At 44.7% G+C, this 22567-nt stretch overlaps 2 protein-coding genes across 4 annotated transcripts in view; one reads left to right on the top strand and one right to left on the bottom strand.

Moving 5' to 3' along the window:
- The first annotated feature begins 687 nt into the window (after positions 1–687).
- On the top strand, positions 688–7466 carry FZD5 (frizzled class receptor 5). 2 transcript variants are annotated; one of them, XM_061382933.1, is made up of 2 exons: positions 688–778; positions 1080–7466. In XM_061382933.1, the coding sequence occupies exon 2, from the start codon at positions 1314–1316 to the stop codon at positions 3069–3071; it is 1758 nt and encodes a 585-aa protein (XP_061238917.1). In that variant the 5' UTR covers positions 688–778; positions 1080–1313; the 3' UTR covers positions 3072–7466. The 2 variants fall into 2 exon arrangements, with proteins under 2 accessions (XP_061238917.1, XP_061238906.1); XM_061382922.1 differs by having other exon boundaries at positions 689–778; positions 1066–7466.
- Positions 7467–13144: 5678 nt separating this feature from the next.
- The window catches only part of CCNYL1 (cyclin Y like 1), a 36540-nt gene continuing 27117 nt past the window's right edge, over positions 13145–22567 (bottom strand). For both annotated transcript variants that reach the window (XM_061382947.1, XM_061382940.1), the window contains 3 exons: positions 19532–19698; positions 16123–16285; positions 13145–14870 (listed from right to left, as the gene is read on the bottom strand). In XM_061382947.1, the coding sequence (XP_061238931.1) occupies positions 14754–14870; positions 16123–16285; positions 19532–19698 (447 nt within the window). In that variant the 3' untranslated portion in view covers positions 13145–14753. The remainder of the gene's footprint in view (positions 14871–16122; positions 16286–19531; positions 19699–22567) is intronic.

Genomic DNA, 22567 nt, shown 5'->3' with positions numbered 1-22567 from the left:
GGGAGAGGCCGAGCCGGCGGGGCAGTGGGCGGGGACGCATGGAGAGTGTGGCGGGGCGGCCCACCAACCGAGCCCCAGCGCGAAGGGGCGGGGCTGGGGCGGAGTCTCCCGGCGGGCATTAGAAGCAGGTGACCCGGGCGGGGCGGGAGAGGCCAGTCCGCCCGCGACCGTGACTCTGCTGTGGCCACCGCCGCCGCGTGCAGTTCAATACCCGGCGGAGGTGGGCGAAAGGGTGTTAGAGTGCGGGGGAGGAGCCGAGCCCTGCTCGTCCCGGGAGCGCCGCCACCGCCCCCAGGAGTCCGCTTGGAGCGCGGAGCCCCCTGCAGGGGAGGAGGCGAGCGGCGGGCGGGCGGGACGCGGCGGCGGGCGCGCACCGTGCGGTCCCGGCAGGGCCAGCGCTGGCTGCTCGCGGTGCTGTGAGGCGGCAGGATACGCCAGTCGCCTTCCTCTCGCCCAGGTGCAGCCAGGCGCACTCGCCCCTCCGTCCGGCTCCCGGACCCTGGTGGAACGCACGGCCTGTCCCCGCCCTACTCCCGCCCGGATCATGCGGGGGGCCCCGGAGGAGGAGAGGGCGAATGACCAGTCTGCGGCGACCTCGTTCAGGGGGCGACCCCCTCTCTGAGACGCCCCCACCTGCTGCCATGTGCTGCTTCCTCGGATACCCAGCCTCTCGCCAAACTTTCCTGATGCCAGTCCGTCTCTGAGAAACGTGGAGTGTCCCAGAGACGGGGGACCCAGGCTGGCTACGGACTCTCTGCTTCTCTCGGGATTCTCGGAGGTGAGAGCCCGCGTCTTCCCCTTCTCCCCGTCCTTTCCCTGTCCCTCAGCCCTTTTCCTGGGGGGCTGAGCGCTGTGCCTTCGGGGTACAGCCTGGCAGGCCCAGGGAAAAAGGAGGCAGGGTGAGGGACGGGGAGTCTGTAGTTGTGTTCCAGGAGGTGGAGGGGAGGGAAAGGAGAAAGGTTAACTTAGAGATTTGGAGACCGCTTGAGGGGATTGTACCGTTGACGCCCCTCTAATTGGGAGTGGTTGCCATTTTTCTTCTCCCCCACTTTTTTTTTCTTAAAGAGTTTTTTTCCCAGAATCGGAGCCCAATCGTCCCTCTCCAGCCCTGTCCAGCGAAGAGCTGAGCGCTCCTGCGGAGGCAGCGCCTTCCCGAAACAGTTGGTCTTTGGACGGATTTCTTGAAAAAGAAACCAACAGGTTGCCAGCCCAGGCGCCACACAAGTCCGCGGAGAGGGAAGCTCCGATCCCGGTTTCCTCCTGCCTGAGCTGGCCCCGCGCGGGCTGCGGGAGACGCGGGGAGGGAGGGGGCTATGGCTCGGCCTGACCCGTCCGCGCCGCCTTCGCTGCTGCTGCTGCTCCTGGCGCAGCTGGCGGGCAGGGCGGCCGCCGCCTCCAAGGCCCCGGCGTGCCAGGAGATCACAGTGCCCATGTGCCGCGGCATCGGCTACAACCTGACGCACATGCCCAACCAGTTCAACCACGACACGCAGGACGAGGCGGGCCTGGAGGTGCACCAGTTTTGGCCGCTGGTGGAGATCCACTGCTCTCCGGACCTGCGTTTTTTCCTGTGCTCCATGTACACGCCCATCTGCCTGCCGGACTACCACAAGCCGCTGCCGCCCTGCCGCTCGGTGTGCGAGCGCGCCAAAGCCGGCTGCTCCCCGCTCATGCGCCAGTACGGCTTTGCCTGGCCGGAACGCATGAGCTGCGACCGCCTCCCGGTGCTGGGCCGCGACGCCGAGGTCCTGTGCATGGATTACAACCGCAGCGAGGCCACCACGGCTCCCCCCAGGCCCTTCCCGGTCAAGCCCACACTCTCGGGCCTGCCGGGGTCGCCGGCCTCGGGGAACGACTGCGCCGCCGGGGGCCCGTCGGTGTGCAAGTGCCGCGAGCCCTTCGTGCCCATTCTGAAGGAGTCACACCCGCTTTACAACAAGGTGCGGACGGGCCAGGTACCCAACTGCGCGGTGCCCTGCTACCAGCCGTCCTTCAGCCCCGACGAGCGCACGTTCGCCACCTTCTGGATCGGCCTGTGGTCTGTGCTGTGCTTCATCTCCACCTCCACCACGGTGGCCACCTTCCTCATAGACATGGAACGCTTCCGCTACCCGGAGCGCCCCATCATTTTCCTGTCAGCCTGCTACCTTTGCGTGTCGCTGGGCTTCCTGGTGCGCCTGGTCGTGGGCCATGCTAGCGTCGCCTGCAGCCGCGAGCACAGCCACATCCACTACGAGACAACGGGCCCTGCGCTATGCACTGTCGTCTTCCTGCTGGTCTACTTCTTTGGCATGGCCAGCTCCATCTGGTGGGTCATCCTATCGCTCACCTGGTTCTTGGCGGCCGGCATGAAGTGGGGCAACGAGGCCATCGCGGGCTACGCGCAGTACTTCCACCTGGCCGCGTGGCTCATCCCCAGCGTCAAGTCCATCACCGCGCTGGCCCTGAGCTCCGTGGACGGGGACCCGGTGGCCGGCATCTGCTACGTGGGGAACCAGAACCTGAACTCGCTGCGCGGCTTCGTGCTGGGCCCGCTGGTGCTGTACCTGCTGGTGGGCACGCTCTTCCTCCTGGCGGGCTTCGTGTCACTCTTCCGCATCCGCAGCGTCATCAAGCAGGGCGGCACCAAGACGGACAAGCTGGAGAAGCTCATGATCCGCATCGGCATCTTCACGCTGCTCTACACGGTGCCCGCCAGCATCGTGGTGGCCTGCTACCTGTACGAACAGCACTATCGCGAGAGCTGGGAGGCCGCGCTCACGTGCGCGTGCCCGGGCCCGGACTCCGGCCAGCCGCGCGCCAAGCCCGAGTACTGGGTGCTCATGCTTAAGTATTTCATGTGCCTCGTGGTGGGCATCACGTCAGGCGTCTGGATTTGGTCCGGCAAGACTGTGGAGTCATGGCGACGCTTCACCAGCCGCTGCTGCTGCCGTCCGCGGCGGGGCCACAAGAGCGGCGGCGCCACGGCCGCGGGGGACTACGCCGAGGCAAGCGCCGCGCTCACGGGCAGGACCGGGCCCCCCGGCCCCGCCGCCGCCTACCACAAGCAGGTGTCACTGTCGCACGTGTAGGAGGAGGAGGAGGCCAAGGGACCGGGAGCCGGGCGGAGTTGAGGGAGCTAGGTTGTTTTTGTTTGGTAGCTTTGCCAAGGTCACTTCCGTTTACCTTCATGGTGCTGACGCCCCCTCCTGGGGCAACTTGGAGAGAGGAGGGAAGAGGCTGTTTCCAGGGGGGCACCTGTCCCAGGACTTCTCAGAGGGGCTCAGCTGATGTCTGCTCTATCTTCCTGCCTTTTCGAGGGAAACCCTGTTTTTAATTTATATGTCGTTTTCTTAATTTTTAACTTTGTTGCATTTTGGCAACAAAATTTACCTTTGCTTTGTGGGGGCTTTACAATCCTAAGGTTGGCATTATAATGAAGTTCCGCTTGGTTCAGGTTTCTCTGAACTGTGTGGTCTCAATTGGGAAAATGTATTTCCTATACTTGTGTCTTTAAAAATAATGTGAACAGTGAAAGTTCAGGTTGCTGTGACCGGGAAGTTGTCCCGTGGGCTTCTCCAGCTTACTTCTCCTTCCACTGCTTAAAGTGTCCCAGATGCTTTACGGTGAGCTGCTTGACCCTTTCCCTAACTTAGGGGGGGACACCCTAAGTCACACTGAGGAGAGGAAGCATAATGGGTCTGGGGCCTCCGGAAAGTGACAAGGCTAGGAAGTGTTCAGAGTGTGTGTGTGTGTCCTAGCTTTGTTTAGCAAGCTTGGGTTTTCTGTAGTACTTGTAATCATTCTCATTCTTAACAGTGCCAGCTTTGCTTGAATGACTTAGAGGTAGCATTGTAAGTGTCCAGAATAAATGTTTGGAATAGTGCTAACCTAAGGGATGGTGATTGGTTGAACTTCAATACTAGACTGTTAAGATGGCAGCTTTGTGCTGGAGGAGTGGGTGGTTGTTAATAGACTCCAGTGATCTTACTTTTAAAAAAAAAACAACTTGTGTTATATTTTGGTAAAAATGAACCCCCTTCCTTCTTCTGAGAGTACTTACTGATAGAGCTGAAGGGGGCTCCTTTTTACATTTAAGGACTAAACTGGATATACCTCCTGTAATTAAGTAAATTTCCAGCACTTCTCTTATCTGCTCCACCCCCATCCACCTCCTTTATCATGTTAAACAGTCCTTTGGCTTTTCTTATTCCTCCTCTCCTGGAGAGCTGTGATTAGAAACCACACCCATCCTTGAATGAGGTGCTTGAAAGGGGGGTGGGGTAGGAGGGAGGCTGGCTACCTGTGAACAAACATTGGCAGCAATGAGGGAGAATGAGTGTCCCTGGACTTTGGACTAGATTACAGCCAGATATTTCAAAAGCAGCGAGACACTGCTCTCTGCAGCCTCTGACAACAACTGAGACCATAACACACTTGCTTAAGCTTTAGAAACGTGGATCGGTGTAGCAAAAGGAAAGCTGTTTTCCCCACCCCACCTCAATATATGTTTCTTTTCCTCCTCTTCTGAGAAAGCCTATATATTGGTGAGCACACCCTCACACACTTTACTGTTAGAGAATTCTGTTTGCTTTTCTAATCTGTTGAACCATTCCCTCATTCATATATGAAAGCCTGCGTATTGTTGAATACACACGTACACACACTACACACACACACACTTTACTGTTAAAAATGCTGTTTGCTCTCCTAATCTGTTTAACCATTCATTCATTCAAGAAGAGTGTGAGGCTATAGCTGGGGAAGGGAGTGAAAGTGCATTTTACAGTAAAATACTCGGGACTAAATTTAAGAAGCTAAAATGGCAAATGTAATTAAAATTTGGGAATAAAGATTTGCACTTCATTTATACCAAAGTTGGAAAAGTAAGATTTAAGCCCAGGTCAGGTTTTACTTTATGGATATTAAGTAAAGACGTATATATTTTCCACAGTGGATTTAAGCGCTATGCTGGTGGAAAGAAGCATGATGTTAACAGTTTTCATGAACTTTCAAAGGCTGTTCATGTTTATAAAAATGCACTGCTCTTACACACTCATCTAAATCACAATTAAATTTCAGTATATTTGACAAAACCTGGTACACCTAGCTACAGAACTTTTTGCACATCTAATTCCTCTACTTATTCTGCAGCTTCTTAGAACCTTGAAATAGATCCCCTGCCTGAGGGCCAGGTCCTCTCCTGTTTTTCAAATGAGGACCTTTTCTGATCATCTTGACCTCTTCCCAGAAAGTACATAGATTATTCTGCTGCCTTCAGTCATTGTGTCTAATTTGGGTTGTTCCTCTTTCTCTTTTTTTTTGTGTGGAAGAATGTAAAGATGATGCAGAATTTATCTAAAAGTTGTGAGAGGATGTGGTTGAAGTGATTTAATTCTTACTTTTAAAACAATTATTTTTTTTATTTTGGCAACATACCAAACCTAAAAAGAACAACCAATTTACTTTAAAAAAGAATGTAAGACGGTTAAGAGAAAGGATACTAAGGCAAAGAGCAAGAGTAGAGGTAATGCACTGGAGGTTTTTTAGGTTCATCCCAGTTCTTGGCGTTGCCTGTTTTCAAGTCTCTCTCTCTAACCCCTGCTCTCCCTTCTCTCAAAGATTAAGCCCACCTGCTTCCTGAAGTCTTGCATCAACCACCCCTCCCCCTACCCAGGCAGAGAAATCCATGTATTTATGCTCACCCTGTTTCCATCCCGTACTCGATTTTCTCCTGATTTTTATTTTCATTAGGCAGACAATCCATACTCATGAAAACAATTATAAAATGAAAGGTTGTGAGGTAGTTTAGCAACTTCTTCAGAGCTAGCTCTGATTTTAATGAGGATTTAAGGCCCAGTTTAGTCTCATTCATATACCGCTTTTGGGCTGTCCCTTTCACGGTTCAATTTTAAGGAATGTCTCTCATCATAGATAGGAGGGTAAAGGTTTAGAAGGAACTAATATGTGACCTATCAGTGAATCAGTTGACAAAGAGACTTAGGAAGTCTTTTTAATATGTATTATTAACCTCACATTTTGAAGCTGTCTAAATTGACTGGAAGAAAGTTCTCTTGGTGCCTTATCGGTTTATCCTTGCAAACCTTGGTCATATTTTCTTGCGGTCATTTCCAACGACGGGCCCGTGTGTGTGTTGTGTGTCACGTGCGCATGTACAGGCTTAAATAATGTGCCAACAGCACTGTTTCCAAGTTGGTATTCATTAGGCCCTTTCCTCCTGGGTTAGGGCTGCACTAATCCTGACACCGGCTGCCAGGAGGAAACCTCATGGATCCCACACCGAACCTTAATAACAGCATCCGTGACCTGCAGTCTCAAGTACAGAATGGGAACCCCAGAGCTAGGAAATGTAGTTGTATATTTTAATGAACTGCCACCCCTGCTAAAGAGGCTTCTTTCACTTTTGTGCTCTACAGAAAGACCAAGGGGGGTAGGAGGGACAAAGCTTTGAATCACTGCTTTCTAACACCGAATGGGGCCAACAGGACAGAGAACATCACAAATCGAGGCAGGTGTGAGGTGCAGTGGCTGAGAATTGCCTGCTCCCTCTGCGTGCCCTTTCTTGCCTCCAAAGTCCAATCAAGTGATCCTGGGAAAGAAATCTGCCTGGGTTGAGGAGGGTGGTTCTGAAAGAAAAAGCTACCAACACATGAAAGCAGGGTGAAGGGTAGGCAGGATGAAAGTAACTAAGTAACCTGACTCAGAACTCTCAAAAGCTTCTAGCAGCTTGATGACAATTACAGGATTTATTTCAGCCAGGATAATGTCTGTGGTACATTATTTGAAGACAATATTACTTCATGTTGTTACAAACTGTATGTATAGTGTGTATGTGTTGTGGGTGTATATAAATAATATATATTATATATATGGGAGATTTAGTGACTTTTGATACGGGTTTGGTGCAGGTGAATTTATTACTGAGCCAAATGAGGCACATACCGAGTCAGCAGTTCGAGCGCAGGGCATTCATTACTTTTTCTGATTTCCACACATGTGTACTGCCTGTCCCATGAGGTATCGTCGATGTCATGTCAAATCCAGAACTCATAAAGCAACGCCAGTGGTATTTTATTTGTAGACAATCAACTCAAATCTATAAATTATTACTGGCAGATGATTATAATTCTGAATCTCTTAACACTAACAAAAGGAAACCCAGAGCATCTTGATACGAAGTTTTTTGTTTTTGTTTTGTTCCTGGAAGTCAGAAGAACAGCAGTTGTATGTGGTTGTTAGTTTCAAGGTACTTAATTTGCTGACACTATTTCAGAAAAAAAATCTGTATGTATTATATTTGTGGGAAGCTAAAATAATGGTTTGAGATTTTTATCAAATATGGAGAGTAGTTATTTATGAAAAACAAAGAAATGTCTATTTTTGTTTCTTTGTTCCCAATTAATGTAGATAAATTTTAAAGTGCATTAAAGCAATGGTAAAGTAAATAAAAAGATGCTATACAAGTATTTTTCTCCTCATGCTTTTACAAAGAGACACACTGCTTTCTAAGTGATTCCCTGGAGTAGGAAATGGCAAACCATTCCAGTGTTCTTGCCTGAAAAATTCCAAGGACAGACGAGCCTGGTGGGCTACACAGTCCAGGGCATCTCAGAGTTGGACACGAATGAGCATGTGCTGGCTGCAGGTGCTATGTGGATTCTAACTATCATATTTCTCAGATATGAGTGGCAACCTTTTTATTGATAATAAAATCAAACAAATTCCAATCACAGAAGCAGAACTAATGAAAACATGTTTTACTTGAATATACTTCTTAGGTTTCTCCTGCCAATCCTGTGATTGTTTTATGATTCACTTGAAGAAATGAAAGGAAATACACAAGAAGAGAGACACTGCCTGACATTGTGTTCTGTTTTGTCAGCTCTGTCTAGACTCTGCTGAAGCAATTTGGATGGAAGTGGTGCTGTTCTGTGTGCCTGCTTGGCAGTCGTAAGCTCCCCAAACTTGATCATTAGATTTACAACTTGGTATTCAGGCTTCCCAGGTGGCTCAGGGGGTAAAGTATCTGCCTGCAATGCTGGAGACCTGGGTTCAATCCCTGGGTCTGGAAGATCCCCTGGAGAAGGAAATGGCAACCTACTCCAGTATTCTTGCCTGGAGAATTCCATGGACAGAGGAGCCTCTTGGGCTATAGTCCATGGGGTCACAAAGAGTTGGACATGACTGAGCAACTAACACTTTCATTAAGGTCTAAACACCAGTCAGGGAGCTCAGATAAACAGATATATATTCTCCCTCTGTATTTGTGGAGAATTGGTTCCAGGAACTTTCCCTCCCTCAAATACCAAAATCCACAGATGCTTAAGTCCTTTATATAAAATGGTACAATATTTCCATATAACCTACACACAGCCCTTCCATCTTCCCCCTGCCTCCTCCCATATACTTTAAATCATGTCTGCTGCTGCTGCTAAGTCGCTTCAGTCGTGTCCGATTCTGTGTGACCCCAAAGATGGCAGCCCACCAGGCTCCCCCGTCTCTGGGATTCTCCAGGCAAGAACACTGGAGTGGGTTGCCATTTCCTTCTCCAATGCATGAAAGTGAAAAGTGAAAGTGAAGTTGCTCAGTCGTGTCCGACTCTTCGTGACCCCATGGACTGCAGCCCACCAGGCTCCTCCGTCCATGGGATTTTCCAGACAAGAGTACTGGAGTGGGGTGCCATTGGCTTCTCCGAAATCTAGATTACTTCTAATACCTAATACAAATGCTCAGTAAGGAGCTGTTTTAAGTATAATGCAAATGGTTGGTGGTATGCAGCAAATTAAAGTTTTGTTCTTCGGAACTTTCTGATATTTTTTCCCCAAGTATTTCCAACCTGTGGTTGATTGAATCCACTGATCAGAACCTGTGGATACAGAGGACCTATTGTAAGTTGATTTAAAGTTGCCACTTCCCTGACAATATGGACAGATGCTTAGCAAACCTGAGAGAATGTAGTGTCAAAGTGAGTATGATGAGCATTGTTAGATTGGTACACATTAGGGCATTTGAGAGAATAGAAAATACAGCAGTTGAGCTGGATCCTGGTAGAAAAGCCACTGTGCCTTCCCCATACAGGTCTCCATAGTTGACACATCTTCCCAGTGCTTTCTTGTTGCTTATTCCCCAGCAGTAGAAAAGGGGCCTGTTAGGTGGCTAGAGAAATAGGTCATAATGCTTTAGTGGTTTAGTTTCAGAGCTCTTTAATTGGTCATGTTCAACAGAATGAGAGGCAGTAGAATTGTTCTATGCATAGATTTGGGAGCTAGACTGACAAGGGACTCAAATTCCAGCTCCATCCATCATGGGCTGCTTGATCCTAGACAGATTACTTAACCTTTTAGTACTCTCATCTTAGTACTTTCTCATCTGTGAAAGGGGGATAATGATAGTATTTATATTTTAGAGTTGAGAGGATCTGAATGATTAAACCAGGTTAAGGTAAGTATCAATAAAAGGAGGAAGCAGCCATTCAGGCATGGAATGGAAGAGAAAAAGACTAGTTTTCAAGTTTGGGTCTGTGTGAGAATCATTGGGGGTTCCTATTAGAAATGTAGATTTCCTGGCTTTGCTCCAGAAATTGAGATTTGTTTAGTCTAGGGTCCAGGAAGTGGGTCTTTTTGTTTTGTTTGCTTTTTAGTAGAATTATTTTAGGTTTACAGAGAAGTTGCAAAAATATATACATCTTGCCCTAATATTAACATATTATCATAGCACTTTTGTTAAACTGAAGTCAAGATTATCATATTAACTAGACTTCATTTGGATCTCACCAGATTTTCCAGTTTCTTTATCTGTTCCAGGATTCTACTCATTTCTTACAGGCTTTCAGCCCATGAGGCAGATGGTCTGGGGACCACATCTTGTGAAATACTAGGACACGTAAAGGACCAAGCAAGGTCAAATTGCCCTATCCTCATGTTGGGAAGATGAATGCAATTTTGAAGCGGAATAAATTGGTGAGGGGAGGGGATGGGGTTGGATATAGAAGTTTGATTTTAAGAGTTGGGATGGAATTGCCTCCGTTGGATGAGAGGGGTTACTTTAAGAGTGAGGCATCTGTTCCTAACACAAGTTAAAAGAAGTTGTGGGGTTTGGAACGTGGGGTTGCTGCTTAGCCTGAGGAGATGCATCTAGAATTGTGGGCAGGTCAGGGGACTGAGTGCAGCAAGTGGGGCACCAGCACCTTGAGGAGGGCCCACGTAGTTGATTAAAGGGGATCACAGGGACGAGTTGGCCTGTGAGCCACATAAATCCTGTATTTCCTGGAACCTGCTGCTAAGGCTTTGGAAATGGATCATAGTAGTAACCAGCATCAAGCACTGCCACATTGGGCACTAGCAGAAAGTCAGAGGGTGAAGCTGAGATGATCCTCTTGAGAGAGGCCAGTGGGAGGTGACCAAACACTGAATCTCTGCCTTTGGAAGAGTCAGTTCCCACAGTGAGGAAATACAGGGCCACTGTCTGGGGAGCTACAAGGTTGGAAATGAGAATGCTATGATGAAGGAATAGATGTTATAAGAGAAAGAACAATCTGAGTAGACATGGACACATTCTTGAGGACCTTAGGTTCTGAGGCTGTCACTGGATTTTTCTAATATTCAAATTACTAGCTCCCTTCACACTTACAATAATCACCTAACCTGGGCCTTTTTTAAAGAATGTTAACCACTTTTCATTTGACTCTGGATTCCTCTTAATTTCTATTTCACTTTCCTAGTTCTTTCTGCATCCTAGAGATCCTAAACCACAAACTGGTATTCTTAAAATTTGTTTCACATTAAGTAAATGTTCTCTCATCTGCCAAACCCATTTAAAATAGACTAGTGTAAACTGCCTCAGGAACCATACAGACTGCACCTGTGTACAAGCGACCAGACTGCTGAAGCGCTCCTGGATTTATATTTTCCTGGCAGTCAGGATGGCCAGGTTGCTAAGCTGACAGTTAAGATTTTAGGTGATCTAATCCTTGATAGATGCTAGGTATAATCTACAGATTCTGCATAGAAACTAGTACTTGCCTGAGAGAGGCTCTGCCAGCTGTCGAGTGCTTTACCAAGTAGCTCTGTACTCAAAGATGACAGCTTCTGGGTGAGGGAACAGTCCTAGTCACTTTACATGTGGTTAGAAGGCTTGTGTGATCAAAGAGTTCAGGTAACCTACATGCTGTAGGTAAACACTTCCAAAAACACTGTATAACCTAAAATATAGTGAATTATTTTCCAGGAAATACTGACTTCAGCACTTTAAAAAAAATCAAGTAATGGTATATTTTATAGAATGGGAAAACTAACAAATGAAACCAGCTGTTATAAAACCAGGATTTAGTAATGTTGAATTTCAATAATGGGCATACAGGGTGCTTTAGGAGTAGACATGGTAGAATAGGGTCATGACAGAATCTAATACAGGATGGAAAAAACTTCTCAGAAGCACTGGGCCCTAAGTGGTCTTAGGGTGAACCACGTGAGTTTAATGTAGAAAAATGACAGTTTCATTTGGTTCAAACATAGACTTGAAACCTTTTTGTCTTTTCCTTATAAAGTTCAGTTCACAGTATTCCAGTTAAAATTGCACTGTCAGTATATTCCAAAAACTAAAAATGAAAATAAATTTGAGTTGAGGTTTTCTTTTATAGTCTTAGTACTTTAGGGAATAAACCCTTCCTAGTATCTCACAGCTACCCTATTGCCCCTAGGAACTAGTTTCCATACCCTGTAGTATTTGAGAACCTACTTTCAGTGGTTTAAATCTTTAAGTTTCCCCCATTTATCAAAATGGCTGTTATTGTCTCTAGAATTAACACTGAAAGAGCAATTTTTAGTGATTCTACTAACTTGTCTTGAAGCTACAGTCGTGTCCAAGCAATGTTCCCACCCCCACTTTTTTTTAACCTTTGACCACTCCAGGTATGTCAGCATTTCTACTTAGTAACTGGCATATTATTACACGGTACAAACTATCTTAGTGATTTGCAATAGTTTTTCTCTCCTTCTGCACTAATTCAGATCATTTCTCCTAATCAACAGCCTATCAAGAATAAAGTTAAAAGATCTGACCTTAAGTAGTGAATTAAGGTGGATGAAAACACAGCAATACTATCAGGAGTGATGGAATACTGCTCGAGGGCGGTGACTAGGGTCTTAAAGAAACCTTATGGTGATTTTGTATATTACATGGCTTGTTTAAAAGTCACCCTCTTTATAACAACCGCAAATCTACTTCCTCTTCTTCCATTTTCTTTCCTGTTCAATGGCTTTATATCCTCAAATAACTCATGTTCTGATTCAACAGTATTTCTTTAATTCCTTTCTTTCTGTGTTTTATCTTTTATCTTGCAAAGTGCTTTTTCCTTTTGGTACAATAACACACAATTCCAAAGTGCCATCTAATGCACTATGCCACGGAGCACTACAGCCAGTGATTTTAAGTGTACTAAATTATCTTCTGGTTGAAAAGAACATAAGCCAAAGAAATAAATGCCTGCCTCTTAACTAAAGGCAACGGTCAAAACAACTTTTGAATGGTCAGTCGGAAAATGCTTCAAGGCCTGACTATCAGAGCTGATTGAAAACATTTGAGCTAGGCAGAACCACAATGTTATGTGAACAGTGAGAAGTTACACAGCAGCCATGTATTTTAATTAAAATAGAGTTTATTAGCTTTTCTTTTAATATAAACATGAGGAAGAAAAACCACATAAGTTGTAGCATTCTTTTCAAAATAAAACTGCAATCAATACTTGAATCTCCAAGCTCCATAAACAATATTTTTTGAGGTGGTAGATTGTAATATTTTTATATCTATTATTTATCATTTATGTCTGTGTCCTTTAAAAATGATGGAACCTGTGGCACTCAATATAATGTGAAGCCTTGCTATAAAGAGAGAAAGTATTTCTGGCCCAGAAATGCTTTGTTGACAGGCAAAATTCCTAGGATTACATTTGAGAAGGTAGGAGGAGAAAGATTTTACATAGTTGAGAACACTTTTTTTTTAACGTTTCAAGTTTAGGTGACATCATTACCAATTTCCTAAAAGACTGATTACTGGACCTCCCTGTCTTTTAATGGGCTTCCTGGTGGCTAAGTGGTACCCTGTGTTTTAAAAAGCCTGAGGTAAGGGTTCCTAAGATTTATCTTTCCTCAAATAACACAACACACCTACAGCCAGGTCAACACACAGGATAGAAAAGCTGTTTCATATCACTTACTTTCCTATCGCTGCTGCTGCTGCGTCACTTCAATTTGTCCGACTCTGTGTGACCCCAGAGACGGCAGCCCACCAGTCTCCCCCGTCCCTGGGATTCTCCAGGCAAGAACACTGGAGTGGGTTGCCATTTCCTTCTCCAATGCATGAAAGTGAAAGGTGAAAGAGAAGTTGCTCAGTTGTGTCCGATTAGGGTCCAATTCCTTTCAATTTATTACAGGAGAATTAATGCTGTTGTTCATAATTCCTTTACCAAATCTAGAAAAAAGAAACTTTGGTGCTCAAGCAGATAAACAGCCCACCCAGGCAAAGGACTATTTTAAAAAGAGGCGCCAGGTCTATAAAGACACAAGATATCCTCCTGAAGTCTGTGTGCAATCTGAAGCTCTGATACTTGTAGAAGTATAAATGCTACAAACTTACAAAACATCACCTGAGAGTCCACTTGAATTTCTTCTTAATTCATTCAGTTTTGTAAATTTTAAACATTAAGCTCTTAATTTTACTTTTTTGTTTCAGCCCATTGTTTGCCATCTTCAAGAGGGGTTGAAACAAAAAATTAAAATTAAAAGCTTAACATCTAAGATTTATAAAATTAAATGAGTTTAGAAGAAATTCAAGTAAACTTTCAAGTGATGCTTTGTGTCTGTAGCATTTATACTTCTGCGGCAGTGTCCTGGAGTATCCACACACACTGTATTAAAGCTTAAAATTGCACCAAGACTTTTGGGACACCTATTTCACTATCTGCTTATTCCTGGACTAACAGGTCAGCTGGAATTATGAAAATATCCTTTAATACAAGTATTTAACAAAGAGGAAAATCGTCAGAAAATGAGAAGCACCATTAGAGTTAACAAGAAACACAGCACGGACCCAATAGAAGTAGGTAACAACATACTTTCTCTGCTTATGATCCCAAACATGCTAATATGCTAATAAGTAGTGTTTGCAAAAAATTTGAATGACAAGTGTTATTCAGCAGCTTTTTGGTTTAAACTGATTGCCAAAAATGACTAGCAGCTTCAATGAAATAGTAGGGAGGAAGAATCCTTCAAAACCTAACAATGCTACAACAGTCTGTTCCTAAGTGGCTTTATGAGTTGTTAGGAGTCCCATGTTCGAATAGTAATACTGCATTGATTCTAAAGGAATATGCAGCAATATGGGCGAGAAAAATAGGAAAAAGTAAGTTATATAGTTAGTGTCTTTAAAGTCTAAAAATTTAAACTATTTAAAAAAACCTCACATAGTTCACAGTTATTGGCCTACATAGTAAGCAAATATCTGTGGGTGGGTGGGGAGCTTTTGGCTTTGGAGTGGTTTTTGTAACTCTGTTTACATTAAAAAGGACAGAAGAGTGTGTTGCATTGACAAGTCCAGTTTTTTCCTATGACCATAATCCTTGCTGTCGTGAGTCTTGAATTCAGTGTCTTTCTGTTAGGTGAAAATACTAACTGCTGGTTTCTGAGCAGGAGAGGTGGTATTTCTCCAGTCCTTGTTACGAGGGGTTCATGGTGTTACAACCCCTCACCTCTCTCTGTTTATGAGAGGATGGCGTTGGAGCGCTGAATACCAATGAAATTATCAGCGCTGAAAGACCTTCTCACAGCAACTCTGCACAAGTCTTTGTATTTGTCTTCACACAATCTGGAGATGGCCTAAGAAAGTCAATCAGATAGAACATAGGTATATTTAGGGGAAAAAAAAAAGTTCCAACCTTAAAAAAAGCAAGCATCATTGATAAGCCACACATCTGCATTCATTTAGGTTCACAGTTACTGCTACTTTGGATAGCTCATATCTACACTGCTGATTCCCTAAGGTAATATCCTTGAAGGGCTATGATGAGATTGCTGGGGCAGGGGGGAACTTATTTAAAAACTGGGTTCCCAAAATAGGCCCCGTCTAACAGCAATATGATGTTACCTACATACTAGATCCTTAAACATAATGAACACACCTGAGCAAAATCAGTCTTTACCCAGCTATTCAACTTCTATTCAGTCTTCATTATTCACTACACACTCTAAGAAAATTTTAATGAGGTAGGTGTGTTGAAGGCAAGAAAGGTCTAATGATGAAGCACTACAAGGTGCTCACATGCATGTAAATTACCATGGAAAAACGTCTTATTCCAAAGTACCAAGGTACCAGAAAAGTGTCAGTTTTATATGTATTCATTTCAGTTGTAAATTTTGCTGTATACCCACCAGAAATCACAAGCTACTTCAAATCACCACTACAAATTACTTCATCCCATGTATGTTACCATTTCCATTAAAAACCCATGTACTTTCTACATCCTGTTTCTGAACCCACATTGTAATTTCCAAGTACAGGTCTCGCAGGTTAGCAACCGATGCTTCTGGTCTAATAAACTCACGGGACACACACTGCAAGCTAAGACAGTTAAGAGTGGTAAGTAGATTATCAATGTACATATGATTTAAGGATACAATTATAAAGAAATTATGCCTGTATGGTTATATGTAAATGAAAGTTAAGTTGCTCAGTCATGTCAGACTCTTTGTGACCCCGTGGACTGTAGCCCACCAGGCTTCTCCGTCCATGGGATTCTCCAGGCAAGAATACTGGAGTGGGTTGCCATTTCCTTCTCTAGTTAAGTGTGGAAGTTCAAATGGAAAACCATTAAGAACAGATTAAATCTGATTTAAAATATTCTGAATTATGGTTCCAGAAGAGAGAATATCTGTAATTTTTTAAAAAAAATAATGTGAGATCCCTAACCCATAAAAGACACAGGGAATAAGATGCCAACGGGTTAATAAGCTCTTCAAACTGTTAATTTAACAGCTTTTCATTTTCCTAGTCACTGCTTAGTGTAAGTTAGCCACAGATGTTGGCTTTGGTGGCTGACAGAAAACCCAGTGAGTGATTCCACAGTCTTACCTCTAGGTTCTGTGCTCTTTCTTTGCTAAGAGGAGCAAATAGAAAATTCAGGTTGTTGTCATCTGCTAAGGAGCGAAGGTCAAAGTAGTATTTGGCATAAACACTGGCGGGAACATTAATATTAAACTGAAGGAGCTCCAGAAAGTGCCTTTCCATCTCATTCCTGGGGGAGGAGGACAAGACAAAACCAACATAGGACAATTTTAGTCAACTGGGCTATCTTCAGAAACCCCATTCTGAGCCACTACAACAGCTCTAAATACTGTTTTGAAACAAATAATGGCTCCCCAGCTGGATTAATACACTAATGTTCCAACAAGGTACAGCTATTTGCGGTTCTTTCTGCGTCCTGGCACTTTGAGTTTGGGACAGGGGGGAGAGGTTACGGCCCTCTTATGCACCCGTGCTGCTGACTCGGGGGCTCATTCTTCAGAGTTCCATTAGTGCAGCCGTGCATTCATGCTCCACGCTCACTCACAAGGCCCCGCTATAGTCATCAGATGAAAGGAATGATGTATGCTGTTTATTAGCTCTGGAGAACTTGCAGACATTTTCACCGGGCCGATAACAGGAAGGGGCTTATTGAAGTAGAGACACGCCAACAAAAGGAGTAAGCACATCACCACGGCAACAAATGGAGCCATGGAGAGCCACTGCTATTATCTCTGAGGGGAGAAGACTCTTGAGGCAACAAGGATTCATCTCAGATAAATAAATAAATAAGCTACACTCGATGGGAAAGGGAATCCCCTCCCCCTGCCCCAGTACAGGGGACTGTGGCAAAGGGCAGAATGCAAGTTTCTGTTCCTCTTAACCCCAGTAGGATGAGAAGGTGTTCCTGGGAGAGGATGGGATACACTTTTTAAGCTATGGGAGGCAGCAGGATTAAGGGTAGACGTCTGGGCTAGACTAAATGCATTGAGCATATGACCTCTGATGGAGCAGTTTCCCCTGTGCTCCATCCGCCCCTAGCTAAGACAGAAGGTGCACACACACACAGGGGGCGAATTCAATGAAGTGGGAAAGTAGGGTGCTGGGGGCAGGTCTTTGCTATGGGACCATACACAGTCATTTGCTTGTCTAATGTTTAAGTAAAGAAAATCAGAGTAAGTCTTACCACTTTCACAGCAATCACTTTAAAGAGTTAATTATATAAAAATGACAAATACCCAGACAAATGAGTGACTTATTTTTCAATATGTTTCCTGGTTTTAAAGTGTTAATATTTTATCCATTGGATAAGTCATCAAATGCTTGATGTTCTCCTGTGTGGAGAGCACAGTGTGAGCAGAAATGAGGTTTCTCATTTGTTTAACTTTAAACCTAACTGAACCTACCTCCAAAATTAATTTCCTGTTCAAATGGCCATAAGTCTATAGAAATGTAAATCAGATAATGTTTTGATAATCAGCTAATCAGGACTTAATTTACTACAGGAATAAATGCACTTCACTATCCCTTTTATATTCTCTTCTACTAATACATTTTAATTGTGTGGAAATACAGTACTTCATAGGATTAACATGTCTATTAACAGAGCTTTACTTACTGAAGAAAAAAGCATTAGGCCTACAGAATACGTATCTTCTGCATTTTTTTTTTTGGCTGTTGTTTTTTAAATGACTAGATGACTGAAGAGCATGCCATTTATAGGCGCAGCAAATTTTCTGAACAGCAGCTGCTCAGTTTAACTTATTCTTTTGAAGGGAAATATATTCAAACAAGATACATGGATGTTTGAAAACTTTTAAGGAAAAGCTGACAGATGCCAATTTTTCAATTTAGACTCAAAATGAGACCATTACAAACAGCAGGGGGATGAGACAAATGTGACTTGAACACTTGGTTGTAATGCTTTCCAGTTTCCAAAGATCATAAACAAAAGCAGCCTATTACAAACACAGCTCCTGGTGATTCTGTTTTACACAGAAAAGTGCTGTTTGCAATTAGCTTCTTCCTGTAGCTAGACACTGCCATCAGTGCTACTGGGCTCACATCTATGAACACCCACACACTTCCCTGCATGTTCTCTGATGCTCTAATTGGACCCAGAGCCCCCATCAGCTTAGTTGTAGGTTCTGAGAAAATTTCAGCTGCCATCATGGCAGGCCTGGTGTTTATGATTACACATTTCCCTTCCTTCAAGGAACCAGTTTAGAGATGGATGATAGTGGTGCTCGATGTCACTTTCGTTTCTACAACTTCCAAAAGTACTTGTACTCATCTCGAATCATCTGCCATAACACTACGGTGGCTACCAGCAACATCACCATGACACTTTTTACCACCGAAGTGGACATTTTCACCAAAAGTCACTTTGACAGCTACCAACAATCACTGGTCCCTTCTCTTAGTCACAAGCTTCTTTGCTTCAGTGTAAATATGCACTTTGGTAATTCTGAATTGAGAGTCAGGGGCAAAGGTAACAAAAACAAACTCCTGCCACTGCCTGCCGTGACCTTGATCATCCTCTGCTGTTCACTATAATAAAGAGGTACACCTTTACGTTTTCCTAAATGCCACCCACAAGGACATTTTCGCTGTCAAGTGAGCACTTCTAGAGTCTTCTGCAAATACCTATCTGGTTCCTGCTGCCTCCCACCTTCGGGGCCTTCCCCTCAGCCAGACTGGAAGCCTGATGTTTCATGCCCATGTGAGCATGCCATCTGTGAGGAACCCCCCAAGTTAACTCAAGGCCCCATCAAGTGCTGCTGTGGTTGCTGAGTGCTCCGGGTGAGGCCCCAGTGACACTTCCTGGGCTACCTGAACAAAGGAGTTTCCTAACTCAGCAGACCTCTATTTCTAAACATGGGGAACACTCCTAACAGCGGAGGAGAGAGAACACAGAGATCTGAAACCTGTGTGGTTATCTGTACATCATGGTTTCTGTAACAATAGAACCTTAGATACAACCTCAGATTACAAAAGAAGAAAAGACCTGCAAAAACAAACGTACAACGTGTGACTCAAGTTGAAGTTATAACCTCTCAGTAGTCTGGAGGTGCTAAGACCTCAGCAGTGACCACTTAACTTCCAAGGCCAGACATGTGCCTCTTAAAAACGGACTGGACCGGTAGACAGCTTTAAGAAAGATGTGAAATTATTTACTGCATCATGTTGTTCTGGTAGTGAGCTTGTAAAATGTTTGGCAAAAACCATCAAAAAGTAATTTCAATTTATCAAGCAGAATATTACAATAACACACCAAGATTTAACTAATTAATGATGGGAAATACAAATGGTTATACTACAGCTAGACAAGAGTCTAATTTTATATTTATACCTAACTCAGCTCTCTGCACAATGTAACCTTTCTTAAAGTGTAACATTTCTTAAGATGTAAACTTTATGGGAGCAAATGAGGTATTGGAAAATGGTTAGACAGTTCACCGTAACCTTACAAACTCACATGTCCTCAACTGTAATGTCCTTGAGGATCTGGCAGTAGTCCACATTCCAAACAGCCTGATCGTCCCAAACCTTGGAGGCAAGAAGAATGGCTCCCAAAACAATTCTTTTCCAGTTAGTGGGGCAAATGTCGATCTCAGCATAAGTTAAAAGCCTTTCTAAGTAAACCTGCAAAAGTAGAGGACTGATCTTTGATTTTAGTTCAGTTTAAGGGCTGTGATAAGAATTATTAGGAATGATAGATTTCATCTGTTTTAACATGTCTTTTATTCTTTGGTTCTACAGCGACTTTTGCTCGGCCAGCCAAGGCCAAAGGCCAGGTCACAGTTGTAAGGCAGGTATTTCTGTTAGTCCGGTATTTCTACTCTGCCCATGTGAATTTCCAACCCAATTTTGGTCGCAGGAATGAAAGGACATCTCAGCAAAGGGCATTCTAAAGACAGGCATTGTGTTATTACTTTCCCACTTGCAAAAAGCAGCACATATAGGCCAGCATCAATTCAACCGTTCAGTAAATGCTTGAGCGCCTACCGTGCGCAATGTACCTACCATACTGGTGGTGGGTACGTGGCAATTTTACATAAAGCTTGAGTATGTAAAACTCTGGTAAGACTGAGCAGTTCTTTATCTTCTCTTCAGAGGATGAACTTGAAGATGATAACTGGTGGTCAAGAGAGCCTCCCAGTGGCTGCTGTGTGGCACAGCAGGACAGGCAGTACAAAGCAGCTTTACATTACCACATTTAGTGCCTTTTTAAGGAAGACTCATGCATACAAAGAGCATTTTTTTTCATATCCCCCATTTTTCACATCTCCATTATTTCATAATTCGTCTTACATATTCTGCAACTTAGTCAATTTGTTTGGTTCTGAGGTGGTTAAGAGCTGCCAGTGTCTGAATCCCTGGGGCTCCTCTAAATCCGCCAGGTAGTTTGTGGGATGACTTCATGGCTTCTTTTATATGTGTCAAATGGCTATTCGATAAAGAACCGGACCAAGTTAACAGCTGAGTAAAGTTTAAAGACAGTTGTTGGTGATGGTGTTACCTCTGCAGAAGAGAATATATGCCATTTGACAAAAAGAAAAACGTCCAGTTTTTATCAGAGTATGTTATCAGATTGACAGCTCCAATCTGCCAAAGCTCTCCAAACTCAACTGTTTCAAACAGTTACTGAGATTATATACCCTTAGCGAAATTCTGCCCCTGTTCCCCAGAGAACTCAGCATGCTCCAGTATTAAGAACGAATCTCCCTACAGGGTCCACCTCTCTACTTCATGGCACTAATACAGGCAGTTCAACCTTAGGGGCAATCCCTCAGTTTCCTCTCACCTTTACTAAAGGCAAACTTGGTCTCATTTATACCACTTGCCCTCCCGTCTCAGTGGAAGTGACATCTTTCTTTTTCCTGAAGCTAACTCTTCTACGAATGCAGTCAGTCCCATTTCTCATTTCTGCAGAACACTGTTCCCACAATTCATCTCTTCTTGAACAACCCCCTCTCTGTCAGAGATTTTCTCCAATGTTCTCTTACATATTCTCAGCCCATCCCCTCACCACCCCTTAGAACACTTCCCTCAGGAAATGTCCTGAGGCTGGCTCCTCATGATCCATCCTCTCCTCATCCCACTTTAGTCTGCCCCTGGCCACCACTGCTCCACTGAAACTACTCAGGCAGAGTCACTGCTGCCTTCCTACCACCAGAGCTCTTCATCACAATGCCCCACTCCCCAAGCCTGCCCTCAGAGCTGAAGACACTGCCACACGCCTGGCTGCTGGGACCAAAAACCTCCACTTGAGTTATCTCACTCCAATCTGTTCGGAATTCTTATCTCCGTTTCACTGGTCACCTGATGGCTCTGCTCTTCTGTCCATCACTTCTGACTTGTATCACTGCCATTGCCTCCTAACTTCTCTGCTTCCACTGACTGCCAACCACAGTCTGTTCTCCCCAGAGCAGCCAGGACAGACTTTAGGTTATCTGCCAGGGCTTTCCCATCAAATAGATAATTTCTGTGGCCTGCAAGTTACGAGGCCCTGTGTGAGATGCCATCGTCCTTCTGTGAGCTCATCACCTGTGCTCTTTCCCTCACTCCCTACTCTGATCACAGTGGCCACCTTGCTGATCCTGTCTCAGTGCCTTGTGGTCTACCCCTCTGCCTGTGGGATCAGTGCCCCTCATCTTCCTCAGTCCAGCCAGGTCCTGGTTCAGATCTCAGCTCTGTAAAGAAGCTCTTTCTGGTCTTTCTAGCATGCACGCGTTAAGTCAGTCAGTCGTGTCTGACTGTGTGACCCCATGGACCCGTCTGGCTCTTCTGTCCATGGGGAATTCTCCAGGCAAGAATATTACAGTGGGTTGCCACTCCCTTCTCCAGGGGATCTTCCCAAACCAGGGATTCCAAACCAGGAACCCTGGTCTCCTGCACTGCAGGCAGATTGTTTACTGTCTGAGCCACCAGGGAAGCCTCTCTAATCTCTTTATCCCTTTACCTTGCTTTCTCTTTCTAGCTTTCAGTACTACTTGAAATAGTCATCTTTTAAAAAATACTCATTTAAAAAGTCTTATACTCTGCTGTACACAACACTGTAAATCAACCATACTCCAATAAAAACTTAATACAAAAAAACACAAACACCCTTTGTTTATGTCTGCTATACTTACTTCATAAAGGCAAGAACTCTCTTCTATCCCCAGCACTTAGAACCGTGACACAGGTAGGTATTTGGTGTGTGTGTATGCCCTGAGGAACTCCTTGGCAGCACTCAGCATGTGCATCACGCTCTTCTCCTTCAATCTCTCCTGGCACCTCTTGTGATTCTCTCCTGGGTTTCCTACCACTCTGGCCACTCCTCTGGGGATGTGTCCATAAGTGCTGATAGTCCCCACAGATCTATCTTCTCCTCAATTTTTATTTAACTTACTTTCTCTGCATTTGAACAGCTATACGTAATTCCCTGCCTCTCGCTCAGCTTCAGGCTACAATCCCATACAGTCAAATGACTGCTAGACACTGTCACTCTGCTGTTTCACAGGTCCAT

The sequence above is a fragment of the Bos javanicus genome, chromosome 2, assembly GCF_032452875.1.
Source record: "Bos javanicus breed banteng chromosome 2, ARS-OSU_banteng_1.0, whole genome shotgun sequence".
Classification (NCBI taxonomy): domain Eukaryota; kingdom Metazoa; phylum Chordata; class Mammalia; order Artiodactyla; family Bovidae; genus Bos; species Bos javanicus.
This window is presented reverse-complemented; position numbering and strand designations above follow the sequence as displayed.

Bases quoted from the DNA above. Each gene is read 5' to 3' on its own strand.
- FZD5 (XM_061382933.1), top strand. From the start codon at position 1,314: ATGGCTCGGCCTGACCCGTCCGCGCCGCCTTCGCTGCTGCTGCTGCTC.